This window comes from Xylocopa sonorina, chromosome 1 (assembly GCF_050948175.1).
Source record: "Xylocopa sonorina isolate GNS202 chromosome 1, iyXylSono1_principal, whole genome shotgun sequence".
In the NCBI taxonomy this organism is placed as follows: Eukaryota; Metazoa; Arthropoda; class Insecta; order Hymenoptera; family Apidae; genus Xylocopa; species Xylocopa sonorina.
Window position 1 is genome coordinate 13,833,530 of NC_135193.1, and position 12,965 is coordinate 13,846,494.

Here is a 12,965-nt window from a genome sequence, read left to right on the forward strand (position 1 = left end):
AGCACAAAGGTATGTACGTATCACTTTGTGCGTCGCGAATTTATCTGATAATTCCTCTGATCAAAATTGGTGGTTGTGGACACATATGTTCGTTAATAACTCGCTCTGATTTGGTCGAACGGAGGATACGTCTGATAAAATCTTGAAAAACGATGATAACGGCTACAATAAGCTTTCTATGTAATCGTTGTACGCTATATTCCAGGCTTTTTATGAGATGTGTTTACATTTCAGAAAATCATTATTTATGATCGGTAATAAATAATACAAAACGATAGTTACGGGTGTATATGTGCCATTAATACCTTGCTTGGATCTGATAAAGATATGGATCGTATCTGCCCGCTATCTAATATTTTTACGCTCGAACCAAACATCGTCCAGGTGTTCTAACCGCTAAGAACAATCTAGAGTAAAATATTTAACAATCCCATCGATACACGGTATCGCGAAATGACGTAGCGCAACCACTATTTTGAATTCCTCCATCCGCCACGCTAAGGGTTCCTTCGACCACGCGTCAACTTTAAAAACCTCTGTTTCAGGAACCTGGCAATCACTTCACGCTGGACTGTCGATAAGGAACGAGGTGCAGCCTCAGCCACTCGATCGAAACCGAACGATAAATCGAGATTCGTCCAGCGACGGAAACGAGACCGTTGTTCCTCAGAAAGAAGAAAAGTGAAGAACTGAAGAAGCGCGAGAAGAAGAAAACGACGAAAGGCTAAAGAAGATATTTCCATTACGAATAGAAGAGACTACACAGTGTGACAGTGACGTTGTCTAGTGTTCTAATCTTCGTTTCGTCTTCAAAGAAGCGCTGCTCGAGTTACCAACGAAAGTTTTCCGGCTACGTGAACTGATAGTCTGGTGAAAGTGTTTGTTGTGACCCTAGATCGGCAAAAATGCATTCCACACGAGCTAAAGTCGCGTTGGTCAGGCACAGGAGTGTGCTGCAAGTGTACAAAGTTGCGAGAAGATGCTTCGGTACCGATGTTCAGTACAAACCGATCAGAAGCGTGCTCGTCGCCAATCGAGGTGAGTTTCAATCGTTTCAGGGTATCCTATCATCCTCGATTGCTTCACTGAAAATAATACAGTTCACTCGTTCGAAATTCGCGGATCCGCGATACGCGCTCGCCATGCAGTTTCGCAATTTGTTTTCTAGCGACTGGTCACGATAATCGCAAACTTCAAACGTACACTTAGATCGGAACGGATCCAAAGATTAGCGTCGCAAGTTCAAAGTTCAGAGAAATAACGATTACTACTACGAGAATAGTAAATGTTTGCACAAAATCGAATCGATAAATTTACATAAAAAGCACACGGAGCACTTAACATTTTCCAAGCGGCAATTGCCTTTTTTATTGCCTTTAATTACACGACATCGTTCGATCGTCTGCGATTTAAAATCTCGTGCGCTACTGTTCGAATATTTGTCGTACAATTCTTGTCACATCGAATTCAAGTCATTCGCGTGTCTATCTTTAGCTCGAGTCGTAACTGACCCACTAATGATGAACCAGTTAAAGATTTCACAATTACCCACAAAACACGAATCAAGGATTACTAATTACGTCCTACGAGAGATCACTAATTGATATTACTCTTTTCCTTTATAGTATCTAAATAAACGATCCAAGTTATTCGAGTAAATGCTAATTGACTAATACAATTTACGTGTATCGTAGCGACAATCTATTTTCCAACTCACGTTTATCGAATTCTGAATACACGTGGTGTTTACTATATGTTATAAAATAAATAATGCATTAAAAAATGAAAAAAGTCGCGCGTCACGATAATAGGCGACATTGATCCGCGCGCGTTCGCCAGGCGAAAAACATGGTTATTCAGCTCGCGACCTTTGGCAGCGGAACCCCGAACCAGCAAATCGTGAAACTAAGCGTTATTCGAACGTCGAATCGAATCGAGACGGAAGATAACACGCGACGACACATTGTTATGCGTTATTGTGTCTGCCTTCGATAACGATGCTCATTAGACTTCTCTGGCAGCTTTAACGTTCTCAGGGTTCAACGAAATGGAAGTAATTATGCAACACAACGGAATCGTTGTAAAAACTCATTGTCAGCTGATTGGCTCTTTGTCGTTTTATTATTTTTCAAAATTTTAAATAAGATCAGATCAGCTCAGCAATGACTAGGACCGTTGTACTAATGAAACGACGATTGTTACGATGGTATTGCAATATTCATTGTACGCTGCGTCCTAGTTTACGTATTCGCATTTAGAATCGATGAAAAATCTCGCGCAGAGAGCGTAGGACAATAAACGAGACGCGATGAAAGAAAGGATTCGTTGGGGTGAAATAAAACGAAAAGCAGAAACGATGAAATTGGATTTGTAAAGAACGACTCTGAGTACGCGAGAACTAATTGGAAGCTAACGCGGCAACGCTAATTACTGTTCCGTTTTTGATTTCTAGAAACCCTTAAAAAATTCACACGAGTACGCGCGTCAAATGTAACTCCGTAATCTACAAATTAATATAAACAGAATGGTTCAGAATGATAAAGTACGTTCGCGCTCATATGTTCCGTACAGCTTTAACGAACATCTGATAACGAGCTATCTAGATCGATCATGCTGTTGTTTTATGGAACAAGGCCAGATGGTAAATCCACGGACGAAAACTGCAGCGTTCTTGTGATTTAGGATGAACCAGTCGAGCGAGCACTCTACCTAATTGCAACAATTTCCTTAAGCACCTACAAATTGTTAAACGCAGTTCCATGACTGGTCTCACGTGTTTTTCAATTCAAAAAAAGAGAACATGTAGCCAAACACACAAAATGTCGCACGTTTAATATAATTATTTTCGAAGTATCCGGTTGGAAAGCGTTTTGAACGATCTTCTTAACTTGAAACGCGACGATCAAACTGAACAGACATTACAAGACGCGAATTACGCGTTTTCACAGGAGAGATTGCCATCCGCGTGTTCCGAGCGTGTACAGAATTGGGTATCCGTTCCGTGGCCATTTACTCGGAACAGGACAAGATGCAGATGCACAGGCAAAAGGCTGACGAAGGCTACGTGGTTGGCAGGGGGTTACCACCAGTCCAGGCTTACCTGAACATCCCTGAGATCATCAGAGTCGCGCAGGAGAACAACGTCGACGCGATTCATCCCGGTTACGGCTTCCTGTCCGAGAGATCGGACTTCGCGGAGGCAGTGATCAACGCTGGAATACGATTCATCGGTCCTAGCCCAAAAGTTGTCCAACAGATGGGCGACAAGGTAGAATTTCCCGCTCGAATCGATCCCTCGAATCGTATGCGAAACGTAACGAATAATTGATCGTAAATGACAAATGATTAGGTAGCTGCGAGACAAGCTGCGATAGAGGCGAAAGTGCCGATTGTTCCGGGGACAGATGGACCAGTGACCACGTCCGACGAAGCGATGGCGTTTTGCGTGAAGCACGGACTTCCGGTGATTTTCAAAGCGGCCTACGGAGGAGGCGGAAGAGGTGAACCTTTAAATATGGATTACCTATATCTACCGTCTGTTACTTATTACCTTCGAAACGCTTCGTTTTCGTTACGAAAGACGATTGATGCATTCGCATCGTGCTATTTCTAGCAAGCTCTTCGTATAGATCGAAGTACTTTAGCGATATAAAGATATTTCAACGTACTTGTATTAAAAGTGCAATAGTTAGTTTTGTAATCGATATTTATCGTATGCACACGAATTATCGCGCAGCAAAACGATAATTCTCGTTTCTCGATACGAATGCGCCAAGCTGATAAGAATATAACAAATGACATTCACGACGGATATGTGGATGTCACCTAAAAAGAGGATCGATGCTCGTAATGTTATTCGGAATGAGTCATTCCTGGTGACTCGTTACGAATGCCAAGTGGATTCGTTTTATTTCAAAGAATCGCGAGGATCCCTTTCGATGGAAATGTTCGCGAATTCAATTTCTGACTTCTTATCCGCAGGAATGAGAGTGGTGAGACAAATGGAGGAGGTCAGAGAGATGTTCGACCGTGCCTCTTCCGAGGCGGCAGCCGCGTTTGGGAACGGCGCGATGTTCATTGAGAAATTCATTGAGAGGCCGAGGCACATCGAGGTCCAATTGTTGGGCGACAAAGCTGGCAATGTCGTTCATCTTTACGAACGCGATTGTTCCGTGCAACGCCGTCACCAAAAGGTCAATGAATACAGGGATTTAAGCATTCGCGTTACTCGATCGTTCATGAAAAACTATCGATCATTTCCCTTAACAATTTTCTGAAAACTATCGAATATGAGGTGTTTGATTTCATAAGGAATCGATAAGCATGACCATACTTTTACTCCTTCGCCTTAATAATTCATCGAACGTTTACACAACTATCATGCCCATACATTATACAGAAAACGAGGGCAGTGTTGCGAGAGTACGGAATAAGAAAAAAAAGGAACGGCGATGATTAAAAAAATCTAGAGCAACTCGCCTGCCGAGTGCGTCCTTCCATACGATCCAAACAGAATCATCGAACGATGTAATCGAGAACTCCTCGTTTTTCAACATGCTCGTTAACATCGTACTAAAAATTGCAGGTAGTCGAGATCGCTCCTGCGCCACGATTGGACCAAAAAGTCCGAGACAAGATGACAGAACACGCTGTAAGGCTGGCGAAACATGTCGGCTACTCGAACGCTGGTACAGTAGAATTTCTGGCCGACGAGTCTGGAAATTTCTACTTCATCGAAGTGAACGCCAGGCTGCAAGTCGAGCACACGGTTACAGAGGAGATTACTGGGTACGTACTTTAGCTGGTTTTCCAATGATAACACGGTTGTAACGTGCGATTGCTCTTTCAGAATCGATCTGGTGCAGTCTCAAATTCGTATCGCGGAGGGTATCACGTTGCCTGAGCTGGGGATGACGCAGGAAAAGATAGTCCCTCAAGGGTTTGCCATACAATGTCGCGTCACGACGGAGGATCCTGCGAAGAACTTCCAGCCGGACAGCGGAAGAATCGAAGTGTTCCGGTCTGGAGAAGGTATGGGCATCCGGTTGGACGGGGCTTCTGCGTTCGCTGGCGCGATTATTTCGCCGTACTACGATTCGCTGCTCGTGAAGGTAAAAATTTCTACTACTTAGAAGTGTTCTGAAGTATCCTCCTCCCCTTGGATCAAATAATGAATTATGCTTGGTTCTGTGCTCAGGTGATAGCTCATGCAGGCGATTTACAATCGTCTTGCGCGAAAATGAACCGCGCGCTCCGCGAGTTCCGTGTTCGCGGGGTGAAAACGAACATCCCGTTCCTCCTGAACGTCCTGGAGAACCAGAAGTTCCTCAATGGTAACGTGGACACCTACTTTATCGACGAGAACCCGCAGCTGTTCCAGTTCCAACCGAGCCAGAACCGCGCGCAGAAGTTACTGAATTACCTTGGCTCAGTGCTGGTGAACGGACCGAGCACTCCGTTGGCCACTTCCTTAAAGCCAGCCGAGATAAAGCCTCACATTCCACAAATCGCTTTAGGTACGGTATCGCAGTTCTGATTAACGATCAAACAAATGTCCACGTGACTACGTGTGTCTACGACGTTAGAGTCGAATCACCCTTTTAATCTTGTCACCGAGCACGATTTAAATATACGAAGCACACATCCGGAGAACTGCTTTTGATATGAGGGACAGCAAATCGAGGGGGTCAGACTTTACTTTTTTTTTCTTTGTGGTTAAAGGGTGTCTATTGATAGGTGCATAATATCGAGGCCATGGAACGATAATTAATCGTATTCAAATTAATAGAAGTGGTTTCGATTATTTACGCTCTCCAAAAATCGGTCAAATACCAATTTTTTATATTGATAATTGAGTACGTTTGTATAGTAAAATTTCTTCACCGTTCACATAGAATCTTCTTATGGTGCAAGAAGAAATCGCTTGAGGCACTTTGATCGTGTTCGGTATATTATGCTTTTTCGTCACTTTTTTTTAAGATTCTAGCTCTGTTGATTTTTTGTTTTTAAGTTTTCTGTGCACATTATATTATAGAATTTATGGTATTATTTTAACCGCGTTATCGTATCTACATTTCTGTGTGCAGTATATAGTAAGTGTAAATTATATTTTTATGATTTTTATCATTTTTATCGCACTGCTGAGAAGCATTATGGTAGACACCCCTCTGGGCTTAATGTTGATAGTTAAATAGTTTACCTCGCTTTTACGTTGGGTTAAAAAACACTTGTAAGGGGCTCACACTACTAGAGAATTTATGTTACACATTATATTTAATGACGATTCTGAAAATTGGGAAACACGAATACACTTTACTGACATACACCTGGACAAACAAAATCTTTAATGTTGTATCATACTATCTTGGCATGGTGTTTCTATTTCTGTATGGTATAACAGGTATGACAGACGTATTTGTGACTTAAAACCTCTTTATGTGTGTCAATTAATTATAATTGTGATAAATTTAAAACCCTGTCCCGTTCTTCGTAACTATTATCGATCTCTCATACGTTCAATAACCGTCTTTACTTTTGATTTATTTTTAGATATTAATGACCTTCCGTAATTACGCCTAATCGTTTATGGCATGCTTTTATCTTTTCGTTTGGCAATTTTTTTAGACTTTGCTAGGCTTGCAGCAGCAGAACCGAACGATGATGCAGACACACCAGGTACGACATATATATGTATTTTTCGTCACGTTCTTATTTCCTCTTTGTTTTAAGTAATTAAGGGACGCCAGGTTTCGATTTAAAACGGACTCGATAAAATGGATGCGATTATTTCGACTTTCGCCTAGCAAAATTACAGATGCGTGATTTACAATCGGAACGTTCGTACAATTGGCAATGGCATTTGGTTTGTAAAATTGGAAGGGTTTTCATTGGGCCACGGGACAAAATTCTGTCCAAAATAGAAATCGCAAAATTTCTTCTCTCTGCACTTTGCAACGATAAACCTTAAAATGAAACAAATCATTTCTCTTCGGAATATACATTGATGTTCAACAGCTCGAACCATTTCAGAGTTACGGTATTTCTATCGAAACAATCATACACGTACAAAAAGACCCAAATTTCCAAAAATCAGACACTCTAAACCCCTGAACGTCAGTGTACACTTCAAACTAACCACCTAAGTTCTAACGCTCCTATCAAGTGTTGCATGTACAAACTTACTAACTACTGTTCACGAAAACTGCTCACCATTTTCATCCAATCTTCAACATTTCTCATCGAACATTCCAGGTATAGTCGATCCACCGAAAGGCTTCCGTCAGATTTACAAGGAGAAGGGTCCTGAGGCCTTTGCCAAGGCCGTAAGGCAGCACAAGGGGTTGCTTCTGATGGACACCACTTTCCGCGACGCTCATCAGTCCCTCCTAGCGACTCGCGTCAGATCGCACGATCTACTGCTGATCTCGCCTTTTGTCGCCCATAAATTCAGCAATCTTTACGCACTGGAGAATTGGGGTGGTGCCACGTTCGACGTCGCCCTCAGGTTCCTCCACGAATGCCCGTGGGAACGTTTGGAGGACATGAGGAAGGCGATACCAAACATCCCCTTCCAGATGCTTCTCAGGGGCGCCAATGCTGTCGGCTACACCAACTATCCAGACAATGTTGTCTTCAAATTCTGCGAGCTGGCTGTACAAACTGGAATGGATATATTCAGGGTGTTCGATTCGCTCAACTACTTGCCAAATCTTATTCTTGGTACGTGATAATCGTTAAGTAGTAACGTTACGAGGGCGTGGAAGTGAAGACTAAACGTTATCGTCAATTTTTCCAGGTATGGACGCAGCTGGAAAAGCGGGAGGTATCGTCGAAGCCGCGATCTCGTACACGGGCGACGTGAGCGATCCAAATAAGAAGAAGTACGATCTGAAGTATTACACGAACTTGGCGGACGAGTTGGTGAAGGCTGGCACTCACGTGCTGTCGATCAAGGACATGGCAGGCCTTCTGAAGCCGCAAGCAGCTCGCATGCTGATCGACGCGATCAGACAAAAGCACCCAGACGTTCCCATTCATGTTCACACGCACGACACAGCGGGTGCTGGGGTGGCTTCGATGCTGGCCTGCGCGCAAAGCGGCGCGGATGTTGTCGACGTCGCGGTTGACAGCATGTCCGGGATGACGAGTCAACCTTCCATGGGTGCTGTCGTCGCTTCTCTTATCGGTGAGCTTCCGTTTCGCTCGTGTGACTCGTTCGAGCCTCCCGTTCGATCGACTCACGTTATCGATAAGAAATATTAACCAGTTTCGAATCGCGAGGATGAAAACGGTTGAAAAATTGCAGGAACCCAGCTCGATACCAAGCTCGAACTCAACGACATCTCAGAGTACTCCGCCTACTGGGAACAGACCAGAACCCTGTACGCTCCCTTCGAGTGCACCAGCACCATGAAGTCTGGAAACGCAGACGTCTACTTGAACGAAATCCCAGGTGGACAATACACCAACTTACAATTCCAAGCTTTCTCTCTGGGCTTAGGAGAATTCTTCGAAGACGTGAAGAAAGCGTACAGACAGGCTAACCTGCTCCTAGGTGACATCATTAAAGTCACTCCAAGTTCGAAAGTCGTTGGTGACCTGGCACAGTTCATGGTTCAGAATAAACTCTCTGCTGACGATGTCCTGAACAAGGCCGAGGAGTTGTCTTTCCCCAAGTCTGTCGTGGAATTCCTGCAGGGTGCTATTGGCGAGCCTCACGGAGGATTCCCTGAACCTCTCAGGTAACCTCGCAATTATAATTTCGATTTAAACGTACGATTTATATTTAATACCGCAATTCTTTCGTAGGTCGAAGGTACTGAAAGACATGCCACGCGTAAAAGGAAGGCCAGGCGCGAGTCTACCCCCGTTGGACTTCGACGGGTTGAAATCTCAGTTACAAGAATCTCATCCTCACGTGACGAACAAGGACATCATGTCAGCCGCGCTCTACCCGCAAGTCACCAACGACTACTTGAACTTCAGGGAGCAGTACGGACCAGTCGACAAGTTGAACACGAGAATTTTCTTAACGGGACCGAAAGTTGGCGAGGAGTTCGACGTGACGATCGAAAGGGGCAAAACGTTGGCGATCAAGACTCTGGCCGTCGCTGAAGATCTCACGAAGAACGGGGAGCGCGAAGTGTTCTTCGAAATGAACGGACAGCTCAGATCCGTGTTCATTAAGGACAAAGACGCGACTAAGGTAAACTTTCGAGACCATAATAATAAAAATATTATCTGTCTATTAATGAACTTTAGTTCGTGTGTCGCATCACATTTGTTACTCATGTTTTGAGATATTCTTATGATCTTTGCCATTGCACGATAACAGTTGAATTATTGTTAAGCTATTTAATACGAAAATTCTTGATAGAGACATACAAAATTTGTAACGAACCGTGTTCTTTTCGATCAGGAGCTTCACGTGCACCCCAAGGCTGCCAAGGGCGACAAGAACCAAATAGGAGCACCGATGCCTGGTACCGTGATCGACATCAGGGTGAAAGTAGGCGACACGGTGGAAAAAGGGGCGCCGTTGATCGTGTTGTCGGCTATGAAAATGGAGATGGTGGTCCAGGCGCCGAAAGCAGGGAAGATCAAAACGCTGGACGTCACTCAGGGAATGAGATTAGAAGGAGACGATCTAGTCCTGACCTTCGAATAGAACTGTTTTAACTCGACGAGACCGAAATGTCTCCGAAATCGTGTTACTCTGTACGTTTCTCGAGCAGGAGTGCATTTTGTTCGATTAATCGCCGCCATCGCCTGGGACGTAGGTAACAATTAGCCGTGTCTACGTTTTTATAATATACGCGTGTTTTCTACCACCAATTGATCGTCGGGAATTCGAGACACCGTTTCATATATTTCGTCCTCGTTTTTCAAATATCAGATACATGGATATACCCTCCCTGATAAAGCGTGTAGAGTCCTTATATTCGTCGACGATATTAGCTGAACGATAACGAAGCTTTAACATTGCGAAGACGCGAAGAAAATCATTTTGATAAGAAATTTTTCCACTTCTACTCCGAACAGTAATGGAAAGAAAACGAAATGCTAGTTAATTAGACGAAGGTGCACTTTTTGTTCGACGACAAAGAAGAATGCACGTTCACTCAAGTACATTTAATCAGAGAAAGAAAGCAATGGACGTTCAGTTGTATCTTTATCGTTAAACGTCGCCAATACTTTCTTTCTGTTCCGTACAATGCGTACAGGATGTTCAGTAACTGCTGACAGAACATTTAAGGATTGACTCGTCGGTCCAAAATGGAATCTGGTGAAATTGGAATCATTCGTTCTCATTTTATTTTGGCCTGCAGTATCGCTTCTTAAATTTTCTTCCAGCAATTGCCAAACACCCTGTGCGATCATTTCGTCGAGCTCATATCCTCGCCTCGATCATTTCCTAGTATTTTAATAACTTAACGTTGCGCGAACTCGTAAATTACGAACGTCGTCCGTCAATATTTTATGCGATCGTTACAAAAGCAACCATACTACCACGCAACGAAAAGCGAACTATGCTGCCGGAAATATTCATACTCGATATTAAGTGAAAAGACAAAGAAATAATACGCGAAACGTTAAAAGGCCTAAAGGCAGTTTCAACGAGTGAAAGGTTGGCATCGAAAGTTAAAAGTTTAAAAGCGACACTCTTGGATGATAGAAAGATTCCTAGTAAGACGTTCGAATTGCACAAAATCTTCTTTAAACCCCCATTGGCTTGCAAACATTCATTCTACACTGTACATATAGAGTTGCTATTTTGTTTAAATCAGCACATTGTGATATCTACGAGAATCTTTCCTTTGAATAATAGTGAGAGACAGAGTGTGGTCGAGGGGTCGAATTTTGAAAGTCACTGGAAAAGATAACTATGTTCGTAAAATGAACGTTCTATAAAAACACTTTCAATGTACTGTTAATTACTATATTGAAATGTTTTTTATAGAATAACGATATACTTCTAGTTCCTCTTAGGACATGCCATTTTTCCAACAATTTACAAAACTCGCCAATTTTTATTATTAATTCTCTGCATGGAGAAACCATAGGAAAGGAATATAAAAGTTCTTTTCGAAATGGACCCATGACTTCCAACCACCCGTGAGCTCCACGAGCCAATGGGATTGTACCAGCATTTTCCAAACTGTAGATACTTTAGAAAATTTACGACTTATCCAAGGTCTTCACGATCTAACTGGGACTAATGATCGTAGAAAGCGATTCATTTGTGAGTCAAGGTGGTTTGGGAAACGCTTCCTCTAAATTTAAAGAAACCAGTGATCACACGAGCGTTGAAGTAACTGGCTGTAACGAAGGACGTTTCGAAGCTGCGTCGATACCCTTCTGTTCTTTAACGAAAGTCGTACGATAGACTTGGAATCCTTTTAAAATGTGTGCACACAGCGATTCGAATGCTCGTTTGATCGGAAAACAACGATCGATCATCTTAAACTGTAAACCAGCAGAACGCTAGAACCTTCGATTGTGAACGTGAAACAGGGCGAATGATATTGATGTTTGTACTTTGTATATTAGCTCGTGATTCGTGTTCGTTGTAAGATAGTAGTCTTTGCGTGGAAGAAACTGCGGCAGGTTCGCGTGCAAAGAAGGATTTATAAGTTTCGATTCGTAGCAGATCATTTAATCCTTTGCTACCAGTCGCGAGAAGATCGTTACGCTCACAGTAGAGGCTATTGTTAAGAAATGTTTTATTTCACTTCGAACGAGGTGGACGATTTGTTACGTGTCTATGTGTATGGTAATTTAATTTATTCGAAACAATTCGCAATATCCGCGAAAAGGAATATAAATTGCAGGATGTTTTTCACGAATTGACTAGCATAATTGAGTATAGCTTGATTGGTAATTTAAATAATTTTATACAAATATTTTTTATTCTCGTGATGGAAACTTTGTATACGTATCTTTTAGAATTTTTTTTTTTTAGTGCACAATAATTACTTTTAAGTCGTTCAGGGAGCGTGATCTACATTCTCTTCTCTGATTCAGCTTGTTCTCCTTTTTTCAAGGACCGTAAACGTATCGAGCGAGTTCGATGGAAGCTAGCAAAGGGTTAAAAATGTACGATAACGATAATCGTTTTGTTTCACGTGTCACAATTACAGGGAAAGTTGATTTCGATCAGGCTGAATTCAAAACTAATTTGTACATATTACATGTGTATACTGTATGCGTAGGTGCGTAAGGAATGACGAGAAAGGGATCGCAATGCGTCGAATGTTGCGATCGTCGCGGTCCCATCGCCGATTTAAAAATGTCCGCAGTGTATTTATGTAGATATTAAACGTTAACGAATGTAATTGCATTTGTACGAACTAAAGGCAGCAAATGCAACACAGTCTTTTACAATTAAACAGCTGACTTGTTCCTTTCCGCACCTTCCACTAAGTTAAGAACTATGAAGTAATTAAAAGCTTGTCCACGACGAGTATTTTCTTACGAAACGTGGCAGTTTCCTGCAGCTGGAACGGAAAATGAATTTAGCACTGTATCTGGATTTCCGTCGATATCGAACAATCGTTTAATAATTGAACACAGCGCGCTAGAAAGGTGTTAAGTAACGCATCTGGTCGCATTACGTGGCCATTTTCGTCGCTTTCTATTCATTGTCGTCGAACCGTGGAAAAGAATGCAGCCGGTCGAATTTCCGCCCGAAAATTTCAACGGCCATGCATTATTTATATTTTGGTCAAACGCCGGCTAGAGGATCCAGAGGAACCAGGCTCGCCCCGATAAAATCGAGCCGTGAAAAATGCAGAGGGGGGGGAAAAAAAAATGTCCAGCCTTCCGCAACATTTGCGACCACCGATTCTCTTCCGTTTCAGCCGCGAGAACTGTTACGCGCGTCGCTGCTCAAACGAATTCGAACGATTTTTCCCATTCGCTGAGCCGTCCGCGAGAATTGTCGCGGTCCGCCAAACTGAAAATAT

The 12,965-nt window shown here is 42.7% G+C and overlaps 2 protein-coding genes across 3 annotated transcripts in view; both read left to right on the top strand.

Annotated features, from left to right (window-relative positions):
- The window catches only part of LOC143428194 (putative methylmalonate-semialdehyde/malonate-semialdehyde dehydrogenase [acylating], mitochondrial), a 67,156-nt gene that overhangs the window by 33,290 nt on the left and 20,901 nt on the right, over positions 1-12,965 (top strand). The window lies entirely within an intron of this gene.
- On the top strand, positions 850-10,205 carry Pcb (Pyruvate carboxylase). Of its 2 annotated transcripts, XM_076902807.1 has the most exons (13): positions 850-1,038; positions 2,949-3,268; positions 3,350-3,500; positions 3,982-4,193; positions 4,586-4,788; positions 4,850-5,111; positions 5,198-5,516; positions 6,625-6,675; positions 7,252-7,719; positions 7,796-8,185; positions 8,306-8,741; positions 8,809-9,205; positions 9,419-10,205. In XM_076902807.1, exons 1-13 carry the CDS (start codon positions 906-908, stop codon positions 9,665-9,667), a joined length of 3,591 nt encoding a protein of 1,196 aa, XP_076758922.1. In that variant the 5' UTR covers positions 850-905; the 3' UTR covers positions 9,668-10,205. The 2 variants fall into 2 exon arrangements, with proteins under 2 accessions (XP_076758922.1, XP_076758932.1); XM_076902817.1 differs by lacking the exon at positions 6,625-6,675 and having other exon boundaries at positions 852-1,038.